The sequence below is a fragment of the Myotis davidii genome, unplaced genomic scaffold (genome assembly GCF_000327345.1).
Source record: "Myotis davidii unplaced genomic scaffold, ASM32734v1 scaffold125, whole genome shotgun sequence".
Classification (NCBI taxonomy): Eukaryota; Metazoa; Chordata; class Mammalia; order Chiroptera; family Vespertilionidae; genus Myotis; species Myotis davidii.
The window spans coordinates 2,357,088-2,370,224 of NW_006299390.1; the positions used below are offsets into that span (position 1 = coordinate 2,357,088).

At 38.1% G+C, this 13,137-nt stretch overlaps 1 protein-coding gene across 2 annotated transcripts in view; it reads left to right on the forward strand.

Moving 5' to 3' along the window:
• PUS7 (pseudouridylate synthase 7 (putative)) overlaps positions 1-11,549 on the forward strand; it is a 61,838-nt gene extending 50,289 nt beyond the window's left edge. For both annotated transcript variants that reach the window (XM_006774889.2, XM_006774890.2), the window contains 7 exons: positions 1,775-1,836; positions 2,681-2,841; positions 3,764-3,890; positions 5,515-5,616; positions 8,706-8,835; positions 9,337-9,428; positions 10,199-11,549. In XM_006774889.2, coding sequence (XP_006774952.1) covers positions 1,775-1,836; positions 2,681-2,841; positions 3,764-3,890; positions 5,515-5,616; positions 8,706-8,835; positions 9,337-9,428; positions 10,199-10,335 — 811 coding nt within the window. In that variant the 3' untranslated portion in view covers positions 10,336-11,549. The remainder of the gene's footprint in view (positions 1-1,774; positions 1,837-2,680; positions 2,842-3,763; positions 3,891-5,514; positions 5,617-8,705; positions 8,836-9,336; positions 9,429-10,198) is intronic.
• Positions 11,550-13,137: the final 1,588 nt, after the last annotated feature.

The following is a 13,137-nucleotide window of genomic DNA, read 5'->3' on the forward strand; positions in this document are numbered from 1 at the left end:
ACCAGGAGGTCACGGTTCAATTCCTGGTCAGGGCACATGCCTGGATTGTGGGCTTAGTCCCCAGTGGGGGGAGTACAGGAGGCAACCGATCAGAGATTCTCTTTCATCCTTGATGTTTCTGTCTCTCCCTCTCCCTTCTCTCTGAGATCAATAAAAATATATTTTAAAAAAAAGATTGATAATACCGCAGCTTGTTCCAGGACTTCAAGGATGGCCATCAAGAGGAAATCTATTCATGTAATTTGTTGTATTAGTACATTTAGAATTCATATGCTCAGCTGGCATGGCTCAGTGGTTGAGCCTCAACCTATGAAGCAGGAGGTCACGGTTCGATTCTCTGTCAGGGCATATGCCCAGGTTGCGGACTCAATCCCCAGTGTGTTGCTTGTAGGAGGCAGCTGGTCAGTGATTCTCTCTCATCATTGATGTTTCTGTTTCTCTCTCTTCCTCTCTGAAATAAATAAAAATATAAGTTTTAAAAAATAAAGTAATATGATCTCATCAACGGATACTAAATAGCACTTCATATAATTTAATATACAAAATATCCCATATAGAGTAACCTAAATGTGAAAAGTAAAAATACTAATTAACTGGAGGGAAAAAAGAAAACAAATTAATAGAAAGGATTTCTATATTTTGTTAGAGAAAGTCTTTCTAAGCGTGACTCCAAAACCAGAAATGTTACACAAAATATAACTTCTGTATGGGAAAAGATAGTTTAATACAAAGGAAAATTGCATATGCTTATAGATGCATCAAAAAGTGTTAAAAAAATACTCTCTAAAGTGTTAACTGTTTAAATTCTTAGAGGTTAGATAACAGGTAACTTTCTTATGTACTGTTTAATTTTTAAGATGCATGCATAACTTACAATCAGCAAAAATAAAGGCTTTTTCATTTTTAAAAGAATAATAGAAAAGGATAAGTGGTTTTCTGTTTCATTAGGCAAGAAGTTTACAAAAACATGGGGAGAAATTTTTTTGAGCAGTTTCAAATAAGTTTTGGTATCTAAAGACTTAACTTTTATTTACAGATAATACCATATGTAGCAACTTAAAGCATAACTGTGTGGTATTTACACTTTTTAAAAAATATATTTTTATTGATTTCAGAGAGGAAGGGAGAGGGAGAGAGAGATAGAAACATCAATGATGAGAGAGAATCATTGATTGGCTGGCTCGTGCTCACCCCCAACTGGGGATCGAACCTGCAACCCAGGCATGTGCCCTTGACCAGAATCGAACCTGGGACCCTTTCGTCCACAGTCCGATGGTCTATCCACTGAGCCAAACCAGCTAGGGCAAGGTATTTACACTTTTTAATAAAATTTATAGAATTTTAAAAGTGTGAAATGGTATTAAATGTTATGAGTAGAACTTACGTTTTTTTTCTTCTCTCTCTCTTTTTTTAATAACTAAAAATTCCCTGGTCCAAATTTACTATGTGTCTCTGAAGGCTTTAACTGAAGAAACAAAATACGTACTCATGGAACAAACGGGGCCTTTGTTGTGATAAAACAGCTTCAGCTACTTGGCTGGAGGAGTTTGGCTTCACTATAAAGGGCTGTGCGCAGTTTGGGTAGAACAGGATCTTCTCTCTTTTTTAAGTTCTTTTGGCATTTACATTTGAAATCTATATCATATTAAGTTTTCTGTTTACTTTTAAATTTAGTAAAATAGAAGTCAATGTGATTTGTTGACTCCACAGATTTGGACATATAAAATTTCATCATAATGTGAAAGTAACTAAATTACATGCTGTTTAATTTTAGAGCTATACTACAGAATTCTTGGGCTGAAGTCATGGATTTAATATTGAAACCCCGTTCTGGAGGTGAGAATAAAATTCATGTTATGAAAAAAAATAGAATATGTGGCTAGATATCCATGGCATTGCTGTGAATGAAAGTATGTGAAAATTAGGGGAGTTATTTCAGAATTTTTAAAAACTGGGTTTTATTGGTAAAATAAAAATATAGTTTATTTCTTAATTTTCATAAGGTTTTTGTACATGTTTGAGATTTATCATTTATATGCTGTTTTTAGCTCATCTGATTTATTAATTCATAAATGAATACATTCATTCCTTTTTCTCCATGCACTATTAAATCTTTGAACACAGGAATCCAAATATTTTTCATTTTTAGTTAATTTTTAAAAGTGTAATAGAATACAAAAACTTGGCAAAAACATATTGAGAATCTTTAGTTTGAAAAATTCACTAAAACTTTCCAGAAAATATTTCTAAAATCATACTGCGTGAAAAATGATTTAAGTACTACTTTACAGATGATCCAAAATGATGCCCACTTTGGGTAATCATTCATTTGCATATTTAAAAGAGATAAAATTAACTAATTTTAAGGGAAGTAACCCGTTAAATTTGACAGTCCTATAGAAGAGGGGAAGGAAGAAAGGAACGCCCAGGTTTTGTGGTTTGTTGAATCAGCTGTGATAATGAACAAGTAATGGCTTTCAATCCTGGGGTGATGACAAAGCTGTCTAGTTCTATAAACTTTATACATTTCCCGTCTTCTTATTTTCTGATGGTGATTCTCAGGTTAGCAGAAGCTTTTACAAATAGCATTTTCTAATTTGTGTTCTGTATGAAGCATTTTAAATTATGCAAATCTGTCTATTGGATAAATTGTTTAATCACAGCTTTTCTCCCCCATTAGCCGAAAAGGGGTACCTGGTTAAGTGCAGGGAAGAGTGGGCGAAGACCAAAGACCCAGCTGCTGCCCTCAGAAAGCTACCTGTCAAAAGGTGTGTGGAAGGGCAGCTGCTTCGAGGACTTTCAAAATATGGAATGAAGAATATAGTCTCTGCATTTGGCATAGTGAGTGCAATTTGTAAAGTCAGGCAAATGACTCAAGGTGGTTTAATGCTTTTAAAATTTTATCTTTAAATATCTTACTAAATTCAGAAAGAACAGAAAGTAAATGAGGATCCTTCAGGGATCTCTGAGGAGTGTGTAATATTTGTGTGGTTCTTCAGACTCTGAAAGGTCATGTGGGCGGGTCGTGGATGCCAACAGTATCGGCATAATAGTTTACACTGAGGGCACGAGAAGAGCACTGATGGGGAAAATATTATCTACAAGGAAATTTAAATTCACTGTCTTGCTTTTTGAGAAACTCAGAATCCATCATTGAGTTCATTTCTTGATCATTCTCTAGCATCCGAACTGTAACCTGCCTCAGGTTAAGAGGGTTGCACAGTAAGGGGTCTAAGTGATGGCATCTCATTTAGTTTCTTTGTGGTAATGCAAATTGGTACCCACTCTTGGGTAGCCTATACTAGTATTTGGATAACTACAATCCAGAATAGACTGCAGTTTAACTCAAACTTGAGTCTTATTGACTATCCCCCAGGATGTACTCAAAAAAGCAGGATTCTTCATGAAATTATTTGTTAGTTCCATCATTTAGGTTTTCTCCCTTACATAAAATTATGGGGGAGAAAGCACCATTAGCTCTAGAATTGACATGGAAATTCCTATGTCTTTGACGGAGGGCATACGTTCTGTAGTGTTGGCTTTATCTGCGTGAATGTTTGCACTGTGGATGCACATGGGCACAGCTGTGGCTGCAGCCGATTGTGGATACCCTTGAGTGTGAGGGCTTCCATGTCTAACACCGGTTGCTACATATTGGAGGTTTAAGGTGTGAGTGTCTTACAGTAGGGTCACCACTAAAGTGAGATGCCTTAAAAAGTACTCTATTTTTTAATATTTAGAACTTTTTTTTTCTTCCCTCCAGATACCTAGAAATAATCGCTTAATGTATATTCATAGCTATCAAAGCTATGTGTGGAATAACATGGTGAGCAAGAGGATAGAAGAGTACGGACTGACGCCTGTTCCAGGGGACCTAGTTCTCAAAGGAGGTAAAAAGGCAGATGCTGTCATTATTCAGTCAAACCAGAGTCCAGGAATACGATGCCAGAGTTTAAAATCCAGCCTGACTGCTAGTTAAGAGAGAGAGATGTCTAGTAATTTGGAAATGGACGGACATTGTAAGCTCAGACTGACAAGTTTGGATGTGTATCTTTAATGAAAAATATATCTCTGATTTGAGTAAGCGCCTGACTGTCCATTTTCTCAGCTGGAATAAGATTTGGGCTGAATGTTACCTAAAATCCCTCTCCAAGCTTTAATCTGGGCCTAGCAAATGCTACTCTGCACTTGGGGATGAACTCCCGCCTCTGGGCTGTTGGCCAGGTTAAGGAGTTTCCTAACTTCAGGTTGGAGCTCACTTTCCATGTGGGCCATGATCTAATGAACATTTTGTGCACACCTTGAGCCTGAAATGTTTCTCAGGCACCCAGACAATCTCATCTGCTGCTGAGCTATTACTGTGCACAGCCCTTATGCTTAAGTCCCGCATCTGTGTCTTCCAGTTTGAAGCTCATGGTAATACTGCCAAGAATTCTTTCCGTTCTTCAGATGAGGTTCAGTCACTTGCCCGGGGTTCCACAGGTGGTTAAAAAAGAAAAGGCTGGGATTCAGTATCAAGTCTGTCTGTTGTTGAGGTATTGCGTTACCAGGTCTTTGAAGAAATCAATTTTGAGGAGGTGTGAGAGGAAGGAATACATTTTATAAATCGTATAGTGAAGCTCACAATTAATGTTTGAATAGCAGGAGTTTTAAATATGCTATTAAAAATCTGTAATGGAAAATTAAGGGAGCCGAAACCGGTTTGGCTCAGTGGATAGAGCGTCGGCCTGCGGACTGAAAGGTCCCAGGTTCGATTCCGGTCAAGGGCATGTACCTGGGTTGCGGGCACATCCCCAGTGGGAGATGTGCAGGAGGCAGCTGATCGATGTTTCTCTCTCATCGATGTTTCTAGCTCTCTATCTCTCTACCTTCCTCTCTGTAAAAAATCAATAAAATATATTTAAAAAAGAAAATTAAGGGAATTGCCAGACAGTGAAAGAAAAATGTGAGCTTTCCAAACAAGGATTTCAGTGTAGATTTTTCTTCTTTTTTTTTTCTTTCTTTCTTTTTTAAATATATATATATTTTAAAATATATTTTATTGGTTTTTTACAGACCAAACCAGTCAGGGCTCAGTGTAGATTTTATCTTTTTTTTTAGTGTCCTGTGGGCCACCATATTTTATTCTCTAACTACCAACAGTTTTGGTTTTTTCATTGTTCATTCTTTTAGCAAAATGCATTCATTTGTGATAGCTTTCCAAATAGTATTTTGGAGCATTGTTTAATAATGAAAAGGAGCTGATTGTTAAAAGCAAGCATTCCCAAACAATGAAAGTGCAGCTGAGAAATAAAAGTTTTAACTTGGTACTTTTTCCAAGTCTGTGATTTTTATTTCTTGGGTAGAGTAGAAAAAGTAAAAGGTCTATATTCCAACTCTAACTTCTTTAAGCTTTGTAGGCCACAGAACTGTACCACCTTGCACTTCTGACTGCTCCGATGTGTACAATTTTAGAAGACTGAGCTCATGAAAATACTGCCTATTTTCTTAATTTACGTATTTGTGAATTTGTAGCCACAGCCACCTACATCGAGGAAGAAGATGTTAATAATTACTCCATCCATGATGTGGTAATGCCCTTGCCTGGTTTTGATGTTATCTACCCAAAGCATAAAAGTAAGTTCTCTGTGTGGGGAAATAGTTCAAACAAAGTGTAACACAAGCCACTGGCAGCCAAGAGTAGAGGGGGGCGGGGAATGAGTTATTTTAAAGATAATATAAAACTTTGTTTAGACTTTAAATATATATAAACTGTGTTCACTTGTAGAAGTCTCCCAGAAAGGGATGCATGCAGATTATTTACATTAAGAAGCAAGGTGATGGCGGTATTTGGTATTTGTATTGTTGTTATTAGTATTGTTATTGGCATTATTATTTAAGTTTCTGAAATTCATTAGTTCTTACTAAGGATGGAAAGTTTTTAGAAAGAATCCTTGAGGAAGTGAATGGATAATTCTACTTTAACTGTACTTTTCAGCTCATTGTGTTTTAAAAGTCAGTAAGCACAGAAGTTTGTAAAGTGAAAAAGTTAGAGTTACTTCCCATTCCACTGAGCCTGTTAAGAATTACTTTTGTGCCCTACCCAGTTTGGCTCAATGGATAGAGCATAAGCCTGCAGACTGAAGGCTCTCCAGTTCGATTCCTGGTTAGGGCACAGCCCGGGTTGTGGGTGGATCCCGATCAATGATTCTCTCATCATTGATGTTTCTATCTCCCTCTCCCTTCCTCTCTGAAATAAACAAACAAACAAACAAACAAAAAATTACTTTTTTTATAAAGAATTTGAATTTATTTATTTATTTATTTAAACATATTTTATTGATTTTTTACAGAGAGGAAGGGAGCGGGATAGAGAGCCAGAAACATCTGTGAGAGAGAAACATCGATTGGCTGCCTCCTGCACATCTCCCTACTGGGTATGTGCCTGCAACCAAGGTACATGCCCTTGACTGGAATCGAATCTGGGACCCTTGAGTCCACAGGCCGACGCTCTATTTATTGAGCCAAACCGGTTAGGGCAAGAATTACTTTTGTTACCTTCATGGATGCCATTGGTGGGGGTGAGTGAGCAAAGATTAGAACTTTTATTGTTCACGGATTCAGAAATTTAAAAGAAAGCAGCTCCGAGCATGGGATCAACGTGGTGGAACTGAACCCGGAGGTTTACCAGTACCCCTCGCCAAGCCTGGGTTGTGGGAGGTGTTTTCCTGTTAAGACATCTCTCAAGAGGCCAGAATTATTTTAATTATCATTGTTATAGTCTTTGAAATTTTACTGATAGTGAAATGATTAGGATTAACATCCTTCTTTGATAATGCAAATACTTATAAAACAGTTAAGTGGTAATCTGCCACTTACATGTTAATTAACTTAATAGAGTTGCTGTGCCCTTCATTGTCCTGAGGGCTTAATGTAGTGGTTCTCAACCTTCCTAATTCCGCGACCCTTTAATACAGTTCCTCATGTTGTGGTGACCCCCAACCATAAAATTATTTTCGTTGCTACTTCATAACTGCAATGTTGCTACTGTTATAAATCGTAATGTATATATCTGATATGCAGGATGTATTTAGGTGACCCCTGTGAAAGGGTCGTTCGACCCCCAAAGGGGTCGCGACCCACAGGTTGAGAACCCCTGGCTTAATGCTTAAGGGAGTGGTTGTGCAAGGGCTTGTATGGGAGTCATTTGAGGCTCTTCGCCATTCCTTTATTCCTCCTCTGAGGGGGTCTATCCCATTACCAGGGATATGCTAGGGGAGGAAAGGTCACCCTGGGGGCGAGGTCCCACCCTATTGTTCCTTGCTAGGCACACAGTGCTTTCCACCCTGCATACCTGGCCGTCATCCTTGCCCTGGTCACGCATAACTGCCTACTTCACTTGGTGCCCAGCAAAGCTGAGTTGTCCTGATAAGTGTGTCCTCAGCCAGTCTTTCCTGATCCTAACATTTTTTTATAAATAACTTGAATAAGGATATCTGCTTGTCATAATTGCAAGTAGTGTAACCCAAAGTAGTTAATATTAATTATATGTAAATAAGCATTTAAAAAGAACTGCAGGGGTCATTTAAAAGGGTTAAGTATAAATTCTCCCATTTATGCTCCATGATCAAATATATAGGTAGAAAAGGCTCAGTTTGATAGTAGTCTATATAAAAAGTATCTGGAGTTGGACTGGATGAGAGAAAATTAAGGGATTAAGAAAAAAACACCATACATATATGTATATAACACATAGACACAGACAAAAGTGTGGTGGCATCCAGAGGGAAGGGGCTGGATTGGGGGGTGGGGGTGCAAAGGAAGGGAAAATGGGGACTTAGAAGGACTGCTTGGGGCAATGGGTTTATGATACAGTGTGCGATGGTGTTTTATTGAGTTGTACACTTGAAACCTGTATGGTTTTGTAAACCAATGTCACCCCAATAAAATCAAATTTATAAAAGGTATCTGGAGTTACTGTTGAACTTAAGCTTGTTACCCCAGAGGCAGATAAAGGGATTTGGTGCAGAATGCAAAAATGTCAAAGGAGGGACCGTTGGGGGAACCGATGTTTGGCCTAGAGAAGTTATGGCTTAAAGGTCCAATGCGCATGAATACAGGTGGAAGTGGACCGTTAATCTGCTTGTTTGAGAGCAGTCAACAGAAATTACAAGAAGACAGATTTCAGCTTGGAAGAGGAAGACTTCTTAATAATTGCATACCTCACATGGCAACGGGCTACTAGCACCCTTTGGAGGGCTGTGGCAGCTCTCTCCGGTGTTAGGAGAAAGATGCTACATCAGGTGCCTGGGTGAGCCAGATGGTTTCCCAGGTCTCTTATTTTTATACATGTATTTATAACTACCTTCTGCCAGAAGAGTTTGGGGTTTCTGTGTATCTTGTCTTCTATCTCTGAGCATGTATAAATTGTAGTTTAGTAACTTCTGATGAAATGGCCTTTTGTAACTAGCTTGGGAACCTTACTCCCCAGATATTGAAGCTGTTTGCAAAGGTAATTTATAAGTAGGTTCAAACCTAAGCTGGAGAGACCTGGTCCTAGTTAGTTAGTCACTAAGTTTTGGTTCCAGAGAATAGACTGGATCATAAATTAGCGTGACTAATTGTGTTAGGGTTAACCAACTGAATTTACATGTTACTCTGTAGTCTAGTTCAAGGCAGTTTGCTGACATGGTACATTCCAACTAACTTGTTGTATTTTATGTTAGTTAGTGACGCCTACAGGGAAATGCTCACAGCAGATAATCTTGATATCGACAACATGAGACACAAAATTCGAGATTATTCCTTATCAGGGGCCTACCGAAAGATCATTATTCGTCCTCAGAACGTCAGCTGGTGAGTAAAAGTCCAGAATGAAAGAGAACTGAATTACTATGTGAGATTTTAAGCTTTCACACCACATATATACTTTTCAGTGCTTAAAACCTGGCACGTAAGTGTTAGTTGTTGTCATTACTAATATTATTACTGCTACTTTTGGTAATTTTCAAATCATCAAGAAATAAAGACAAACATACAGTGAGAGTGGCTTAATTTATATTTTATTGACAATAAATTATTGAACAAATGTGAAGAGACTGAACTTTTTCCCTATTAAAGATTTTTCATCCTGGGGAAACATTTTCTTTTCCATAGGCTGGCATCATCTGTCACCTTGCTATATAATAATATAAAAGCAGTATTTATGCATAACATCTGGTCCTGTTCTGTTATTAAATAGTTCCACTATTGTCTATAATAGACCTGTGTTTTCCTTACTAAACCAATGGTGATGAATGACTTGGTACCTTTTATGGAAGTTCACGTTTATCCTTTTTTTATTTATATGTTTTAAAGGGAAGTTGTTGCATATGATGACCCTAAAATTCCACTCTTCAATACAGATGTGGACAATCTAGAAGGGAAACCACCACCAGTTTTTGCTTCTGGTAAGTTTACTTAACCACCAGGTCTGTATCAACTTTGAAATATAGGTTGTCCCCAGAAAATGTATACACAGTTTGAATAATGATAAAGGCATGATTATAATTGAAAATACATTTCATTTTCAAAATTGAGCTATTAACTGTTAAAGTGCTTTACATTTTGGGGGGACATCCTGTATTTCTCATGCAAAAACAAACAAAAAAAGCTCTTATAATCCCACCACTTCCCATCCACTCTGTAATTTGTTTTGTGTTTTGTGATCTCAGTTTCATGATTATAGCTAAAAGTCAGTGATTAAAACAGTAAATCCCACTGAAAATGAATGACAGTTATAGAAGGTTTCTGTTTTAGGTGATTGAATATCTCCTTCACCTCCATAGAGAGTTAGCAAAGGTGAGCGGAAATCCAGGAGGAATATCTAAAACATTAAATTGACCTTGTCATTGTCAGATTCTGGTTGTCATTGCTTTGTCGTCTTCACTCTGTGCTCTAATTGTTTTTTATTTTAATTTTACATGCATTTCTCTCCTGTGCTATTCTGTCATCTGCCCTTTTTATGACAGTTCCAGGTAGAATTCACAGAGAGAGTCAACTGGGTCAGACACTCACAGATCTTTTACTTCGGAGGCTCATTCTCTGCGGCCCCCTGGGAAAGAAAAGCCTGGGGGAAAAGAGCACAATACTTTTATTTGTGTAGAGATTATATGACTTGCCCCAGTCAGTCTGCAACTGCCTTACGTTTCTGACTGTTCTCTTCTTCCTTGCCTGGCAGAAGGCAAATACAGAGCTCTGAAGATGGATTTTTCTCTTCCTCCTTCTACCTACGCTACCATGGCCATTCGTGAAGTGCTAAAAATGGATACCAGCATCAAGAACCAGACCCAGCTGAATACCACCTGGCTCCGCTGAGCCCTTTGTCCCCAGATTAGAAAATGCAGACAAGTGTTTGCTGGCCTCCTGTTCCTCTTTCTCTTAGTACAGACCTATATGGATTTTGGATCTTTATAGTAAAAGATTGTTTGTATTTTTTCAAGTTTTTATTAGCTTAATTTGCAATATTTATACACCTATACAAATCCTGAGGATCCTAATTCTAGCTTAGAGAATATAAATTGGTTACAGTGTATTTCAGGTGCTTACGTCATAGTAAAATGTCAGCTTTACTGGCTTTATAATAAAGAAAAAGGACTTTAGTTTAAAGTGGCAGTTTTAGCTTTTGCTTTTTTTTTTTAATCATCACCCAAAGAATATATATTTTAATGATTTTATAGAGAGAGTGGAAGGAATACAGAGAGAAAAACATCAGTGTGAGAGAGAGAGAGAGAAAAATCAATTGGGTGCCTTCCCATGTTCACCTCGACCAGGGATCAAACCCAAAACCCGGGTATGTGCCCAGACCGGAAATCGAATCCATGACCTCTTGGTGCACTGGACAACACTCCAAACAACTGAGCCACACCGGCCAGGGCAGGTTTTGCTACATTCTTCGACAACGGGAGTTTTTAACATCTATGAAATGAGTACACAATAATGCATTTTTAAGAGAAAATGCAACAAAACAAATCTTGATGGGTAAATAATTACAGTACCCTCTGACCTATGAATATAAACATAGTACTTATGCTTATTTAAATGATGAAACATCTGTGCATTTATGAACACAAAAGTGATTGCCATTATCTAGCTTAAGTACAGGTTCAGGTAATTGTTTATAGAGTTTTTAGTTACAATGGCTTTTGCATTTATATTATCACTGTCTTGCAGAAGAGTTGCATTCATAGGGCCTTTTTTCTTAATGTAAACATGTGTACCTATTTTTATTAGTCAAGGTCTAAATTTTACTCTAGGTGCCTTTTATGTTCAGAACTCTTTCCGCTGGACTAGTATTTGCCCAAAAATAAATGATAGCAGAAAAGAAAACTTTAAAAATTCACAAGGGCTCCTCTTAGCAGCATTAACCTTTGTCACTGACTGCCTAGGTATTTCCATTTCTGGCATTGCATAAAACTCCTGTCTGGTGTGAAAAGATAAATATGCTTTCTAAGGATCTGTGACATGATTGTACCAGTTTTTATTTTCTATCATTTCTAGAACCAAATATAATAAATATTTTTAAAAACTCCTTTCTACTGGTTGTATTAATAATATCTAAAATTGAGTGCCAATGAGAATCTTGGCTCTGACTGAAGACAAGGCACTAATAAAGGATCCTCAGAAATGGTGGGGGCACAAAGCTGTGTTACTATCAGGGGTGTGGTATCATGAAAATTGTACAGAATATCAGGTTGTATATATTTTTTTAAAATATATTTTATTGATTTTTTTACAGAGAGGAAGGGAGAAAGATAGAGAGTTAGAAACATCGATCAGCTGCCTCCTGCACATCTACTGGGGATGTGCCCGCAACCCAGGTACATGCCCTTGACCGGAATCAAACCTGGGACCTTTCAGTCCGCAGGCCAACGCTCTATCCACTGAGCCAAACCAGTTTCGGCAGGTTGTATATTTGACTGGATTCAAGGTCATACAGTAGCACCATTCACTTGCCTTCCACTCTGCTTTCTGGAGTGGAAAAGAAAGGGATGATGAAAATTAACTCTTAATTAGTAATATCACAGAATGGGTGTGTGAATGACATTTGTCCTGAATTTGGCAGTGGAAATGAGATTGAGGATTGTTTTTCAGTCGTATTTTAATGACATCTATCACACTTCGGAAATTAAAAAGGGATTTAAAATATGGTACATTACTGCCTTAGCTGGTTTGGATCAGTGGATAGAGCATTGACCTGCAGACTGAAGGGTCTGGGTTCAATTCTGGGTAAGGGTATATGCCCAGGTTGCAGGGTTGGTCCCCAGAGGGGGGTGTGCAGGAGGCAGCCAATCTATGATTCTGTGTCATCATTGGTGTTTATCTCTCCCTCTTCCTTCCTCTCTGAAATAAATAAAAATATGTTTATATGGTACATTACCTTTCTAACCGCTCTGTTCTCTCTGTCGTCTTCTGGTATTCTAATGATATATATGCTACATCTTTTGAAATTGTTCCACAATTCTTAAAATATTCTATTTTGGGTTTTATTGCCTTGTCCTTTTACTATTATTTTTGTTTGCGTTTTAGTTTGAGAAGTTCCTATTGACATCTCTGATAGATCCTCCCTTCCCCCAACTGGTGGGCGGAGTATGACGTAACCTGCAGCCCGGAAATACCTGAGTGACTAACCAGGTCCCTTATATGGACTATACATTGGACCACCACCTGCCAAATACCCTAAGCCTTTGTCCTATATGGACAATGCAGTAAGGCACCAATTAGTGTGCGCCAAGTACACTAAGCCCCCCACCCCTTCCCATTCCGCCCCTCAAAAGGCGTGCCCGCCCCTGCACGTGCTGCTGTCCTCCCCTTGCCAGACAGCCCGGCAGGTGCTTCTCCTCTAATAAAGCCTGTAATCCTGGTTTTTGGCCTCTGTCTGATTTTTCAATCTCCAAATCACTGATTCTTTTTTTGATGGTGTCCAGTCTGTTGATGATCCCAATAAAGGCAGTCTTCATTTCTGTTACAATGTTTGTTTTTTATTCCTCACATTTCTTATTTATTCTTTCTTAGTGTTTTCGTCTCTGCTTACATTACCCATCTGCATGTTACCTACTTTTCCATTAGAACTTATGGTTATAGGTTATCTACTTTACCTTTACCAGTAATCATGGTTAT